At 37.8% G+C, this 16,595-nt stretch overlaps 1 protein-coding gene across 2 annotated transcripts in view; it reads left to right on the top strand.

Annotated features, from left to right (window-relative positions):
* lrrk1 (leucine-rich repeat kinase 1) overlaps positions 1 to 16,595 on the top strand; it is a 161,264-nt gene that overhangs the window by 48,100 nt on the left and 96,569 nt on the right. For both annotated transcript variants that reach the window (XM_067598039.1, XM_067598047.1), the window contains 7 exons: positions 8,284 to 8,420; positions 9,259 to 9,485; positions 10,454 to 10,581; positions 12,743 to 12,906; positions 14,246 to 14,383; positions 15,521 to 15,633; positions 16,253 to 16,323. In XM_067598039.1, the coding sequence (XP_067454140.1) occupies positions 8,284 to 8,420; positions 9,259 to 9,485; positions 10,454 to 10,581; positions 12,743 to 12,906; positions 14,246 to 14,383; positions 15,521 to 15,633; positions 16,253 to 16,323 (978 nt within the window). The remainder of the gene's footprint in view (positions 1 to 8,283; positions 8,421 to 9,258; positions 9,486 to 10,453; positions 10,582 to 12,742; positions 12,907 to 14,245; positions 14,384 to 15,520; positions 15,634 to 16,252; positions 16,324 to 16,595) is intronic.

Genomic DNA, 16,595 nt, shown 5'->3' with positions numbered 1-16,595 from the left:
AATTAGAATAGAAATTAAACCATTAATTTTTCACTTGTCTGTCTAAAAAATTATATATATTTCAGAGGCTAAACCTAGCTGGATAGTTTCCTCTGTCCTGTCAAATTGATAACGACAGTTTTTAGTTTTGTTGCACTGCTCGACATAATGAGCTCAGGGTTTATCAGGAGGACGACTGCTTTACTCCAAACCGTTTCACTGTATGAACCTGGACTGTGTGTGTAACAGCTGACCTACTGGATGTGTAGAAGAACACAGAACATTAATTAATATTAGATCCTGACCGATCCTGTACTTTGGCTATGTTTCTATGGTGGAAAAATGATGTTTTCGTCACCTTATTAATGTGGGACCTGAAGCTTAGATCTGAATCTAAGATAACGCCAAGACTTGTAACCTCAGATTTAATCCAGAGAGTCAATTTTCACAGATTAAACAGCATTTCTCTTTTTGTTTTCAGGTTGACTAGTAGGATTTCAGTTTTGTCCTCATTTAACTTTAAGAAATTATTGCTCGTCCATTTATTTTTTTCCATAAGATGGATAGTAATGAAGTTTATAGCTGCAGCATCATTTGGTTCTGTGGAGATGTACAGTTGTGTGTCATCTGCATATATATAGTGAGAATAATAACGGACTAAGGCAGCTCCCTTGTGGAACCTCAAAGCAGTTGTCATATTTGTCAGACACATGATCTCCAAGGCTCACATAAAACTTTGATGTATGTTTTGAACCAGTTTAACACACAGTCAGAAAGACCAACCCACTTTTCCAGATGATTGATTAGGATATCATGATCAATCGTATCAAACGCAGCACTTAGGTTTAAGAGGAAAAGAACTGAGACCTTATTTTCATCAGAGTTTAATATGAAGTCGCTGCTTATTTTAGTAAGAGCAGTTTCAGTGCTGTGGTATGTTCTAAAGCCTGATTGAAATTCCTCCAGGATATTGTTTTCTTTAAGAAAAGAGTTTATTTGCACTGAAACTATCTTTTCAAATATTTTACTAATGAAAGGAAGGTTGGATATCGGCCTATAACTGGTCAGTGCATTCCCATCTAGGATGGGTTTCTTCAGTACAGGTTTTACAGCAGCTGTTTTAAAGGCATCTTTGACGAGATGTATTTATAATGTTTAGGACATGACTTGAAACGCTGTCGAACACCCACTTAAATAATGTAGTAGGTACAGGGTCAATACGTGAGGTGGAGGAGTTATAATCAGTGAAAGTCTTGCAAAGCTCAGTTAATGTAATACAGGTGAATTTTCCCATGGTTACATCATTTTTACAGGATTTGCTGAGATCATCTGTGTTTACAAGATAATATATGTTTTTTTTGTTATTGAAAAACTATGCGAGTTCTTCACATTTTGATGCAGAGAACTGCCGGGTGATGGGGGCAGTGTTGAGTGACCACTAATTCCCTTGTCTCCTAACTCCCTGGATCTTCTGTATCACTTCCCCTCTTGCACAATGGCCTTCGCCACCATGCGCATCCTTAATCAAGGTGTGTTGCATAGAGGTTGGAGTCAGGTAATGACCAACAGGACCTCACCAGAGGCATGTGTGGGGACCTTCTTGAGTCTTAATTTCCCCCCTTTTTAACCAAACACTTTTTTTTTACAAATGCTGGCTGCCTCTTGAGGTTGGATGAGAGAGGATAAGTCAGATGTTGAGCTCTGTTCTTCTGCCAAATCAAACTCAGCTTCAACCAGTTCTTTGTGCATGTCTGGGCGTGGCTTCAGGAATGACTATTTTTGTGCCTCACAGTCATGGGGCGTGCCATCTGTGGCCCACACCATTCATGATGCCGAATTTGTTTTGAGGTATCGTTTGGCTTGATGCTATAGTAGGCTAGTGGCTGTTTGCCAGTAGGCGTGTCTTGTATTAATACTGCATTTGCATATCCTGACCTTTCTGCCACATAGAAGTGAGAAGGTTTACTGTAATTGGGGTTGCCTAATGCCGGTACTAATTGTAATTCCCCTTTAATGGCTTTAAATGCGCTGTTGGCTTCGTCTATCTCCTGCAACTGTGATAAACTATTTATTTGCCCTGTTGCTTTAATCATTGCCCTGAGGGATGCTGTTTTCAATACATAGTCACACATCCACTGTCTACTATACCCTGCAATGCTCAAAAAGGAAAACATTTGTGTTACTGTTTGTGGTTTGGGTGCTTTAATTATTACTTCAATTTGTTGGGGAGCAATATATCTATCTTCACCAATTAGTCTTCTGCCAAGATATTCTGCATCTTGACAACAAAAGCTATAATTTGTTGTTGCTTACTTTGTGACCTCCTTCTGCTAATGCTTTTAGCACTGCTATTGAGTCTTTTTCACACTGTTCTCTTGATGAGCTACAGATTAGCAAACACATATTGTATCAGTGTGTGCTTTCAATGCTTAGGTGCTGCAAATCTTGAAGCAACATTCTGTTAAATATGGAAAATGGACTCTCACAACAACCCTGTGGCATCCTAGTGTAGGTATACTGCTCACCATAATATGTGAATGCAAACAGATATTGAAAATCTGGATGTAAAGGCACACTAAAAATGCTGAACATAAATCAATCACACTGTACAATTCAGTGTCTAATGGAACGTTTGATAGCAGAGTATGTACATCAGGTATCACTAGGGTTTCTACATCTACCATAGCGTACATCATGCACCAACCTGTAATCATTTGAATGGGGTTTCTTTATTGGAAAGATTGGAGAATTGCATAGGCTTTGGGTTTTAATCAACACTCCAGCCTGCAACAAACCTTCTATTGTATGTTTTATCCCTGCCATTGCCTGTAGTGTAGGAGAGTATTGTCTTTTATATGGTAGCTTAGCCCCTGGTTTCAATTTGATTTCTACTGGTTGTGCTGACTTTTATTCTGACCACAAACAGTCCAATATTAGCTGCAATAAATTCACCTATTTTGCACTGAATGCCATCTGCATGGCTGGTTTGTCATCCACTATCATTCTTTCAGCTGATCTCCTGTTTTGTTCTATATCCTCATGATCTGTTTGTCTGCTGAGATGTGGATGTTAGGGTTCACTCTGGGGGACCATGTTTGCTCCTGCTACGCTTACCCAGTTGATGTGATTCAAATACTTATTCAATTATCAAAGTCACATGGTGTGGAGTTTTTGACTTGAAACCATCGTGTGAGGTGTTCTGGCAGTTACAGCAGCAGCTGCTCTTTGTGGCCCCACATAGATGTCTTCTGCAACCAAATGAACTTGGCGTTTGTTCAAGAGCTCATCCCAACATTTTTCATAGTCTTTGTCTGATTGATCACTGTCAAATTTCAAAGTACAGTGAAGAGGTAATATTGGGTCTATGGGTTTGTTCAGTTGTGTTTGTACCAACAGTTTCCAGGGGTTGGTAGGACAGTATCTTTGCTTGTGTCCCATTTGGTGACATCCCCAGCACAGGTTGTCATTAGGCATCCCTGGGCCTCATTGTGTTTTGCAGTTGGTTGAGTGGTGGTCGACCATATTAAGCAGTCTCTCCAGCCCCCTCTCTCATCAATGGTCTTCCTCACCCTTGCTGTGGTCTGTAATTACCCCCTGGTTGGTAGACATGCACATGTATTGGCAGGAGCTGTGAGGCTTGAATGTCTGTTTGTTGACTGTAGGCTGGTCCTTCCACCTGTGGGGGTGCTGTTGTTACCGCAGGTGCTTACACCAGAGCTTGTGTGTTTCCTTTATCTGTCTTTTGTTTAGTCAGTTCTTCTAACTTCTTCTTCTTTTTGACCTGTTCTTAATCCTACTTTCTTTTTCTTTCTTTTTCACTGTCTGTTGATATATGATGCCCTCATGCACAAACCATCCCAACACTTCTTTCTCTTTCTGCCTTTTTCCTACTCTCTTGTCGCATGTATCAGTGGCTTTGTGATATTTCATGCTTGTTTCTACCTCTTCACAACAGGCAATGTTAAATGTGCCATTTAGAGGCGCTCAGCTTGTAATCTATACAACACTTCAGCAATTTTGACATTTATTAACCTGGATTTGACTGGTATAATTTATCTCTATTAAGACAGGAACTTGATTATATTCTATGAGAGCATATATCTAATTCTGAAAATGGGTTTACATAAACCTTACAATTAAAATAAATATGTCAGACCATCTTTATAAGTTAATCCTCACAAAATAATATTTAAGGATTGCTGAACTTTTCTTAATTATCTATTTCAACTTTTTAAACAGACAAACAATAAAACAATTAAATACAGATATAATGTAATAAGAAATCGATTAGTTACTGCACTCTGCACCACCTACATATCTATTTATCATAATTGGGGTCACAGGTGAAATAATTGGTCATGATTCTTAAGCCATGAAAATTACTTAAGGAATATATTATTAATAAGCACATAACCGCTATCCTACCTATAACACATTTGGCTGGAGAGTCAAAAAACTTTGAAGCCATTTTTCTTAGTGTCATTGTTAGCACAGTCACTGCGGTACGTCGCCACAGAAAAGATCAGTCATTAATCAGTCATTAATAACCAGGTGATTTAATCCTTAAAGTTTTGGTTTACAGCAACCTAGCTAAATGAACAGAGAAGAGAGAGAAAAAACTCTGCTGCTTGTAGCAGTGCCTGTGTCTGTGGGTGGGAAGAGGAGGAGAAAAGAAAAAGGAAAAAAAAAAACTCAGCTCCTCCATGTGTTCACCGCAGAGTGCTGGGGCACACACACACAAGAAAACAGTCTGCTGTGAGCACCCCTTCACTTTTATTAAAAAAAAAAGAGTAGTATTGTATAAAATCAAATCCACTGATATTCATTAAATTTCTTTTTTTTTCTTATTGAATTGTTGATTCAAGCCATCCTGCCCTTTCCTTCTCCTCTTTCTTCTTTCACACACACTACACATACCAACTCTCACTTCTGTCTATTTCAGAACATACTGTATCACTATAGTCCTCTGTCACCTACAACAGCCACAGTAATTTCATTGACTGTGAAAAAAGTAAGAACAATTTTGAATGGCGCCTTTGAATAATATGGGTCAAATTTAGCTCAGAACACCCAAAGAGTGTGTTTCAGCTGTGCAAATGATCAGGCTAAAAGAACACAGAATTCACAGTGTTTCAATATTGTGGGTCAGATTTGACTCTGAACAGTGTGCAAAGGCCAAACCGCATTCCGGGATTACCACTCTGTCTGTAATTGTTTGCTATCATAATCATGTTAAAGTCCAAGTTTGTTAGGCTGAAGAAATACTGTATGAAGTTCAGTATTGGTGTTTGTACATACAGTCGTATGTGTCACAATCACCCCATATTCATCACCCTAATCGTTATTTTTAATTAATTCACAGTATCTCTAGGGAGTTTATTTTAGTGGAAGGCCGAATCCGTATCTGCCCTTCCTCCCTGGACTTTTCTTCTCTACCTCTGTCTAATGAGAAGCAAAAGTTGCTTACATAACATAAGAGTAAAAAATATCCAATACACTTTTTTGCTTACAACATTTGTTTTAATTTTGTCTTTGTTGCCAATTAACCTTTGGCATTGCCAGTGGCAGCCCTCAAAGATTTGTTCTTCAAACTTTATCTTCATTCTTTAGACTAGTAATGTGTCATTATGTCACTCACTTGAAAGTATCCTCTATATCATTTAATGTCCATAATATCATAAACACCACTCAACCAAAAATATCCTACTCCTAATTTTGCCCATACTCTCTCCCATATACCCTTGCCTTGCACTCCTTGGTTCTGATCTGATTTATAAGCTAAGAGAAGCACCTTAAAATCGGATCTGGCTTGAATTGGGAGTCAGTGAAGGGAGATTAGGATTGGAGTAATATGGTCAAATTTTCTAGTTCTAGTTAGTATTCTGGCAGCAGCATTTTGCACAAGTTGTTATTATTATTATTATTATTATTATTATTATTTATTTATTTTTAAATACTGCAGCTAGGTAGACCAAAGAGTAAGACATTATAGTAATCTAGTCTTGAAGAAACAAAAGCATGTCTTAGAATTTCAGCATCCATCATACTAAGTAGGGAGCAGATTTTTGAGATATTGCGAAGATGAAAAAATGCAATCTCAGCGATTTCCCTAATGTGAACATCGAATGAGAGAGCTAAGTCAAAAATAACACCAAGGTTTTTAACTGTGGAGCTCTGGGTAATTAGATTAGAGTAAGGTCTGCAAGAAGAGGGAGTTGGATTTTTAGGCCAACAACTAGCATCTCAGTTTTATTGGCAATTTGTAATAGTGACAAGGCATAATTCAAGATTTGCAATTTGTGAACAATCATTTGGTCTAATTGGTATGTAAATCTGAGTATCATCCGAGTAACAGTAAAATTTGATATTGAATGAAATTTGATTCGTAGCTGCAGAAAATTTCACCAAGAGATAGCATGTAGACAGAAAAAAGCAAAGGCCCCAGCACAGAGCTCTGCAGTACACCAAAGTTAACTTTATTAGTATTCAGATATAGTATTTTTAAGTGAGACACAGTGAGTTCTGTCAGATAGATAGAAAGTTAGCCACGAAAGTGCAGAGCCACAGATGCCAACATAGCTCGCTAGGCGATTTAAAAGAATATTATGATCGACGGTATCAAATGCCGCACTGAAATCAAGTAAGATAAGAACAGAAGAGGAGTCCAAATTTGAGACAAGGAGTAGGTCTTCAGCAGGCTCGCTGTTGAAGGGTTTTAAAACCCACTTCCACTCCCCGCTAATTTGTTTGGGATGGCACTTTATACAGCAGACCCTCCACATGAACGTGCAAATGGAGTGGAAGTGGGCAGGGAGAGGGTGTAAGGGCTACTTTGGCTCTTAGGTTAGCAAATAGGTGCTGACAGAAACAAACCAAAATACTTCAGGGATGAGGGTTATCATTCATTGTACGTCAGACAGGCTAAGAACGGTCTTATTGATGTTTGGCAATCAATCAGCAGAGGAGATGACAGCTTGTGACCATGACAGTGTGCATTTAATAAGGTCTTTGTATAAAAGTCACTTAACTCTGTGTATAGTCCAACTGATCTTACAGACGTTTACAAAATGCCTTCTCACCTTTTATTATAGCAACATACAGAAGAGTGTTACTCCAATCATTTTACAGCTGAGCAGTGGTGAAAAAAAGGCACCTTTACAATAAAATGTGTTAAATGCATGTTTCCTGTTGCATCTTCACATTTACCAACATCAAGCTACTAATTTAATGTGACATCATTCCTACACTGGCTGCGATTATAGCAATGAAGAGATTTGCTTTTTTGTTCATTGGTTTTAGTTTTGGAGTTCTGTGGCATAGAGATATAAACTACAGTACGAGCCATGGCTACACAGATGCTTGTTAATAAGATTCATTCATTGCTGGATTTAAAGTGATAAAAAAACAGCCATGTCCTATAACACATCAATTAAACCAACAAACAGACCCACTGCTGCGTTTGCACTAGAACATTGCACCCTCAGAAAAATTTAAATGAAGGTGTAAAGCTGTGATACTGCACTTCTAATGACAAAATCCACTTAGAAATGTCTAGGTAAAATCTGTATGTGTGAACAAACAGTAAATCACAATACTCTGGAGGGTTGAATACTTCCTGAATGTTCAATGTATGCTGCTCACAGTTTATGTTGTCTGCTTACAGGAGTTGAGCTGGATTTACACTTGGTACAAAGGTTACAGCAGTCCTACTGTTCTGATTTTAAGTAGAGCGTCAGATTTTATTTGTAGATATCACCATTACAACACCCACAGAGGTAACGTATGAGAGCAGGCTGTATTGTTCTTTACTTTTATTCCCCACAGTAACTTCTTCATTTACTTTGTGACACAGTGATGTTACTGTCATGAAATCACCCATATACTGTATGTTCCTACACTGTGATAGAGAATGGTGATTGGGAGATGTGTTTGTTAGATGTCTGTTACTGAAAAGCAGGAGATTACAGAGTCTCTCTTCTGCCTCATGTTGTATTCACCATCAGTAATCTCCACTGGCATCAGAAAGTTGAAGGAGAAAACACAAGTGGCCCGGGCTGACCAATCAAAGTTCAGTCACAGACAGCTACAGCACAACATACAGCAACTATGTGTGTCGGCTCTGTAACCATGCTGTAACCTCTGAATTCACACCTTGAGACTTTGAGAAGAACTGTAAGACAATAGCACACTGTTGCACACAAAGTGCAAAGCCGTGTATTTGCGGAAGTGCTGTAACAATAGTGGTTCCAGGTCACCTCTGGTACCGTAATACAGCTTGAGTCAATAGTGTGTTTTGTGTTGCAGGTAATGAGGAGATAGCTGGCTTCCTGATGCAGAACGGTGCAGGCATTTCCTCATACACCCTGATGGACCATCCAGCCTTCAGCAAACACCTTCTCAGACTCAAACTACAGGAAACCTCCAATGCAGAGGGAGTGGAGGTGTGTGTTCTGGAAACAAAATGAAGGACCATGTGTTTCTGAACCAATACATGTGAATCAGCTGGGGGAGAGCACCATTTGTAATCAGGATTTATGTTTAACATTGTTTCTTCTTCTTGCTTTTAACCCCAACAATAAACTCTGACAGAGGGTTAGGGTTATCACGTTGTTATGCTTGTAATATTTATTTAAAAAAAATCACAAACAGGAGTGCAAAGTCCATTTTCACGATCGACTGCAGCTGATCAGTAATACTTATCAAATCTTGTATTGAACATTTCTTATGAGTGTGGTTGTACACTGTGTACACTGCAACCATCTAATATCTAATATTCTGAGTTTTTACAGATTTGTACATACAAATGTACCTCTAAAAAGTCATTTTACAAGTTTCCAACAAGTTTATATTTCTAAACACTAAAATGTCCATATATGAGCTGTCATGACCCACCTATGATAATATGCACTTTTATATTATTAATTAAAATAATATTATTATTGGCACTAGTTGAAAATGCAATGTTTTCAAATAATAAAGTCAATTCATTCCATTAATTCATTTAAAAAAGCTTCATTCTTTGAAATAGTGGTACTATCATATATGAATTCCCTGAACATGTGTGGAAAATCTGAGCTTCTGGCTACATTTAATTGAAAATAAATTTAATGGATTAAATTAAATTTAATGGATCTTTACTTACTTTACTTACTTTGACATGAAGCTAAGCATCACACTGTATTATAATTAAGGCCAAAATATGTTTTGTTAGAGGGAGTCCTGGGTGAATCTATGTTGTTCTCTGCCCCTTCCATAATATCATGCACTGTGTGTTTGCAGGCTGTCAGTGTGTGTTGGGGCGGTCTGCAGCTGCCCTGGTTAGAACTGGACTGGTTCATGGATGTCTCCTCACGTATCACCCACTTGGATCTATCATCCAACAGCCTGGCTGCTCTGCCCTCTGTGGTGCCCTGGGGTCTCATCTGCCTTCAGGTTTTAGATCTTTCCAACAACCTGCTGAAAGTGCTGCCAGCTGCTCACAACTCACAGGAGGTCATCTGCTCCAGGTACATGTCAGGAGGTTGTCTGGCCTACAATCTCTCAAGACTAAACTTCAGGCTTTGACAAATATATTTCCACAGTAGTATTGCCCAGTTCATACTGAGTGTTTAAAGAAATACAGCACATTTTCTCTTACCCACAGTCAGACCTGAATCAACATCAAATTCAGCTGTGTGTTTATTTTACAGATAGTTCTGGGGAGTTTTTCCAGGTAGCCTGCTTTAGAACAAAAACTGACTGGTAATAGAGAGAAACTGGTAGCTTCCATCAAAAATGACAGTGCTGAAAAATAACATGTAGTCAAGTAGTGTACTTAAGTACAATTCTAATGTACTTTACTTGAATGTTTTTATTTTATTTTACATTTCAGAGGACAATATTGTACTTTTTACTCCACTACATTCATCTGACAGCTGTGGCTACTAGTTATTTAGATAAAGATTGAAAAATATATGTATATTGAGCATAGATTAAATAATGTCTTATACAGTAGATAAAACTGCAGTATATAAAGTCATTAAAATTAGCTCTAATTCCACTAGCTTCAACATTAACATTAAGGCATCACTAAAATGCAGTTAAGTATTAAGTACATTTTTCTAATTATTCGTATGTACTTTTACTTAAGACTTTCATTTGTAATGGAATATTCTTACATTGTATTATTGCTACAGGCAGACAGCATTGCAGAGATGCTGAATCCATTTGTTATTCGTCAAGAAATGGCTCTAATTCATATGCTAACTGCTTCTAAAACCAAAACAACACAGATTAATTTAAGTATTGCCTCATCTAAAGACTCTTACCTTGACACAAGTATAGTTGTAGGGCACACACTGAATCCGTGACTTGGTCCTGAGTGCTTTTTGTATGAAAATATTATGTGCACAAATAGCAGCTTGTCTCATTCAGAGGAAACTGGTACTTTGGGATATGATGTGGACTCTCAGCCTCCCTCTCTCCTGCGCTTCAGGTTACAGCAGGTAAATCTCTGTCAGAACCAGCTCACCAGTCTGCCACCTGCACTTCTCCACCTGACCAGCATCCAGAGACTTTCTGCTGCCAAGAACCAGCTCACAGCCTTATTTGACATCCCTATCAGTATGTCCCAACTCCACTTATATGTAAATGTATTTATATATAATGCATATTTGTGTGATTTTAGTTTTAATGGCATGATAAAGAAAATATTTACAGATAATTTTGAATGAGGTGGCATCATGTTGGAAAGGACTATGGAAACCCTCCCCACTCCCCAAATACACAAACACACACACACTTTTAATTTTAGCATCAATGAACAGTACAACTGGTGCACTCAACGTTAACATACTCTACCATGAAACCCAAGTGGAGGGACAGCCAGGCATTTTAAAGGGAAACTTTGGTATTTTTCAACATGGACCCTGTTTTCCCATCTTTTTGTGTCCAGTAGTGAGTAAGAGTGCAGCCACAAAACAGGCTGCAATGTAATTGTTTGGGGCAATAGCGCCCCATCAATGTACATCCAAAATGCCCCAACAATGTTTGTCCACTAAAAGTGCTTGTTTTTTTGTCACTGAAAACGTCAGATTGTTATTATAAGTGTCTGACAACATTATGGAAAGGACCCTACAGAGAAATAACACGTTTTTTCTTTACCTTTCGCTTGATCCAGTTTGATTGTTATCGTGTCTAATCAAGTCTCGCACAAGGAGAAGTCTTGCTCTGAAATCTTGCGTTGAGAGTTGAGTTGTTGTAGAAAATAGCTCAATATTCTGCCATGACAGAGATGGAAAGAGGAATGCCAGAAGGAGTTTGTTGTGTTGGAGTACAGACAGTGTAGCTTAGTGTTATCTAAAGGATTTTCAAAGTGAGACTTGGTCAGACACAATAACAAACAGACCAAGTCAAGTGAAAGGTAAAGAAAAATGTTTTATTTCTCTGTATGATCTTTTTCATAATGTTGTCAGACACTTATAATAACAGTTGGAGCCTGTCAGTGGTAAAAACAATCATTTTTACTGGACAGACATTGTTAGGGCACTATTGCCCCAAAGGATTACATCGCAGTCTGTTTTCCAGCTGAAGAGCTCTCGCTCAATACTGGACCCATTTCAAAAATTGTTGTCCCCATTCGTCACTTAGACACAAATAGAAGGGAAACAGAGTCCAGGTTGAAAAATACTAATAAGTTTCCCTTTAAAGCCATCAGCAAGTACGTGAGTCACATAACCTGGCATGACTGGTGGAATACAATTTTGAAATGAAGGTGAGGTGAGTTCCAGTTGAGGATTTGCCTCCTTCATAGTCTGACTGAATGCAGAACATCTAAGGCTCTTGAAAGTCCCCACACTTCTGTGTCCTGCTTCTAGAGAACACTGATTACCACATTTTACAGAAAACAAGGGTGTTCTTGTAAAATTCACAGGGAACACAAAAATGTGGTTAAGTATAAAAAGATACTTCACAACACATTGACAATGTATTCTAAAGCCTCCTCCAAGTGTGGCAGAGACACATCTTTCTTTGCTTTGGATTTTGATGAAACAGCTGGCAGCCTTCAGTATACCAGTATCCATAGCCTATCTTTGTGCTGCTAGCAGACAGTCTTCAATAATTCCTATAGTTGAGAAAAAAATGCATCATATTCAGAGAGTTTGTGCTAAGGTGGTCATCAGTCATATATAGATAATCATGGACCAATGGGCCAATGAAAAAATAGTATTAAAATATCAGAAAATAGTGAAAATACTCATCCCAGTCTTCGAGATTCCAAGGAGATATCTTCAGATGTCTTGTTTTGCCTGACTACCAGTTCAAAACCCAAAGATAATAAAAAATAAATAATACTTTTTCAAATATTATATAAAACAGAGAAAAAGAAGCAAATCCTCACACTGGAGAAACTGAAAGCAGGAAATATTTGGCATTTTTACTTGATAAATATTAATGGTAGTCTTTTCAATTTGTTGTTGATAAATTTTATGTTGCTAGAGGAAGGGAGGGAGAGATGCAACAGACGTCCCTGGCCAGACTCGAACTGGGGGCCCCCTGTCTTTGTCTTTGTTAACGGGCTGGATATATTGTTGATCAATACATAAAGGTTGTTACAGTCCTTTACATACTTTATGGCAGATAAATATAGGTTGCTATATATTTACCAGCACAATATAAAAACATATTCAAAGACCAATCTAGTCAATGTTACATGTGTCCATTTCCAGGCTTTGTACAGGTCTTATTTAGACTTTTGTTGTGTTCTTTGATTCCATTCTTTCAGCTACTAACTGGATTGGTTTTCGTAAGCTGGAGGAGCTCGATGTGTCTGATAACTGTCTGACCAGTCTGCCCACTGCTATCATGCACTGTTTGAAATCCCTGAGCTTCCTCAATGTGTGCAGGAACAAACTGAGCACCTTCCCTGACCCCTGGGCCTGTCCACTGGTAAGAAACCAGACTGACAACATGCCACTTCCTGTTTAATGTATCTGCTGGTCTCAGAGGATTTCCCTTTAAAGCATCAGCAATAGATTATTCCAATTACTGTTGTCCATATTTGATATTCTACGTATTACTCAGAGGAGCTCACTTGGCTTATTTGTCATAGAATTTTTCATAGAATTATGTAACAGTGAACTTCCCATCAACTACTTCCTTACGGACATTTTGATGGTATGATACTCAGTCATGGATTCTGACTTATCTGTTTTATCAGTGTTACATCATCATCTAAAAGATGTTTTGTTGTGTGAATGTTTGCATCAAATGTCAGCCTTGAACATTTTTATTGCATTCCACAATATATGTATGTATGAGTGTCTTTTATTATTGTTGTTGTATTGTTCTTCTTGTCAACAAGTCCCATGTTCAGACCCAAACTAACAACGACCTGATCTGCTAACAAGTATTGTGTGTGTATGCAAAGCCTGATATATCTTATTCCTCTGTTCCGTAGAGCTCCATTGTTGTCCAAAAACTATAAATAGACATGAATGAGCTACACTGCTGCACTGGGTGACATTTTCCTTCATTACCATGAACACACACACTGTAGCTTATTTTGCTTCAATCACATACACACTGTCCTGCTGCCAGAAATACTCACCAGAACACTAAATGTAGATTAATTTGCCACTGACAATAGCCCCCAAATAATACAAACCTTTTCTCCTGTTTTAGGTACATTTGCTGGAACCAGTGGGCTTGGGGGAGACTCACAGACAGGGGAGGGAAGTCAGAAAATGTAGCGAAACGGACATTGTTGGATTTTGTCATTCATGGGATTTGTTGACAATAAAAAAAAATATAGAATAACGCCAGCCTTATCCCTTAAAATTACAAGAGAATTTTTGGCAAGAGAAAGGATGGAATATGGCTTTATAATAAGTAAGAGATAGGCTTTATGGAAAAAATGAATATAACCGCATTCTCTTAATATTGATATATGAAGATTTTTACTGGGATATTTAAAAACACAAGGTAACAGCTGAAAATCATGTTCATGCCACGGAGGCAGATTATTTTTTAGGGTCTTACTGGAACAAAATATATGATTAAAAAAAAACATGGGCTCAACTATGACAGATCCCCAACTCTGACAGATTTTGTTCAAACTGTATTTATTTTCATTCATTTAGACATTAATCTTGTTCCCATAAGATTACACAGGGAAACAATGACCCACTGTAAACTTAAATGTCTACACATGGATTCAGTCAGTAAATTTAAAATGACTTTTCCCACAAAATAAAGCAAATGGATTCCTCTATTTCCTCTATTCCAGAAGCAATGCAGAGCTTCTTCCAATGTGATTGAGAGTCTTCCAAACACCATCTCCATCTTCTGGAGGACTCAGCTGCAGGAGGTGGACTTCTCTGACAACAGTCTGAAGGAGCTGCCTTCATATATATTTGAACTGGAGGTAGGAACCATCATCTGGATCTGTTTGTACATTCTACATCTGTAGGTGTTATGACAGAATTCTATCTGTCTCAGCTCACATTGGGTTAAATAAAGATACATTAATTAAAATGAAAAATAAAACACACAAACAGTGTCAGACTCGTGTGTGTGATGTGTTTAGTAGCCTCTAGATGGCACTGCTGTTGTGTTTGGCCGCATGTTTTGGGTCAGTGACTTCACATTATTTTTCTGCAGTCTGGGTAGATACAGTGTATAATATATACCTTAAATGCAGAAGTATTTGGCTCACTTTGACAACACTAATGATGGACTGAAAGTGGTGTTTGGGGATTGGATTGTGGAGCTCTACAGAATAATAGCAGATAAAATAAGGAGATTGAAATTAAGATGTCCATCCTGTTAACATGCAACCACAATCTGAAATGAGCAACAACGGTGATTAAAAGTAAAGGAATGCAGAATTTGAGACCATTGTCTTGTTGGATAACTGAACCCTTAAGTGACGAGAGCATGGAACCAGAAAAAAGAGCAAAGAAAGAAGAAAAACAGCTCAGACCAAATGTATACTCAAGTATAGTATATAGTGGCCATGCAGTGGACATGTGGTTGAAGATGCCATTGTATTGACAAAGTGTCAAGAAAGTACTATAAAGTCAAAACCATGTACGTATATAGGAGTTTGTCAGAGTAAGCAACTTGTAACTTATTTTACTTACATGTATTCCTATTTTATATATTCACTTATGCTTTTATACTATACTCCCTTTTTAGCTTGTGTTTTTAAGAGAAGCCATGAGGGAGCAGATGTTAGATTGACTGTACAAAACTTCTCAGCCTAGCTGCAGATTATTTAGCTTTAAGGCTGCTAACAAACCTTATTTTCTTATATTTGACACAGTGCTAGTGGCTTTCTATCACTAACATATAGTACAGTGGTGTGGATTAGCATGGAGCATTAGACAGCAAAACACAGCTAACACAAGCTAACACAAAGATGGAGTTTATGTTCTTATCACTTTACAGGAAAGCTGACCAGTGATACAGTCAGCCAGCTGGTCTGTGTATTCCTTGAAAGAAAAATATGAATGTGTGTTTTACAGTATCTCACCCCTCCTCACACTCATTCTCCCATTAGGCTCTGGTCTCGTTGAGATTATGTGGGAATCACATTGTGACACTCCCCGCACCCAGTAAGTGGAATTGCTCTCGGCTCAGGACCCTCGACCTTTCAAGGAACCAGCTGGGCAAGTAGGTACACACACTTTCACACTCCCTCGTGTGTGTATACACTGTCTGCTGAAGCTCAGCTGTTACTGAACACCTCAGCCAATGTCCATGGACTTCATTAAATGTAATGTGTGAAAAAACATTATGCAGTTTTAATGCACATCACAGCATTACAGCTGGTTTGTCAACCAGATAGTCTATGATATCTGATATAAGCAGAATAATACCTTCCAAACTCTATGTTCCACAATTCACAATTGCTACAAATAAATGAGTAGGACTGCTTTATGGCAAAATTGAATTAACGGTATTTTTAATCAAAGTATGTAGTACCTTAATTTGAGGTATTTCATTTATTAGATTAAGCCTAAAACAGACATTACCATGTAGTTATTATATTATACGAAAATGTACTATATCACAATATACATTATGTAAATATATCAATACAGAATTACACATACTGTGATATTGTCATATTAATCTGTTTTCACAAGGCGCATTTTCAGATATCTATAGACATCTGAATCATATTTATCACCAATAACAAATATATGGTCATCAGACTTTTTAGTTGATACATGTTTAATTTTTTGTGTTACCTGACATCAAATTCTATAATTAAAATTGTGGCTTTTAGAACAGAAGAAGGGCCCAAATCCAGGAGACTGGCCTTCCTGACAACATGGAACAGGAGGGACCCAGACCCAGGTAGCTCTTCTTTACATCCTGTTAATAATAATTTTAGTCTCACTACAAATAGAAATAAAGATGCTATCACCACTTGTGTCCTTCCCACTAATAATGTAGGCTTTGGAGATAATGTTATGACTACAGGCTTACATCAACATGTTGTTTTTGCCATTATTCAAGTCCCTCCAATATTTCCACATATAAATAAATAAATATATATTTACAATACTGCTTGAAAGTTTGTGAACCCTTTAGAATTTTCTGTATTTCTGCATAAATATGACCTAAAT

This window comes from Thunnus thynnus, chromosome 1, assembly GCF_963924715.1.
Source record: "Thunnus thynnus chromosome 1, fThuThy2.1, whole genome shotgun sequence".
Classification (NCBI taxonomy): domain Eukaryota; kingdom Metazoa; phylum Chordata; class Actinopteri; order Scombriformes; family Scombridae; genus Thunnus; species Thunnus thynnus.
This window is presented reverse-complemented; position numbering and strand designations above follow the sequence as displayed.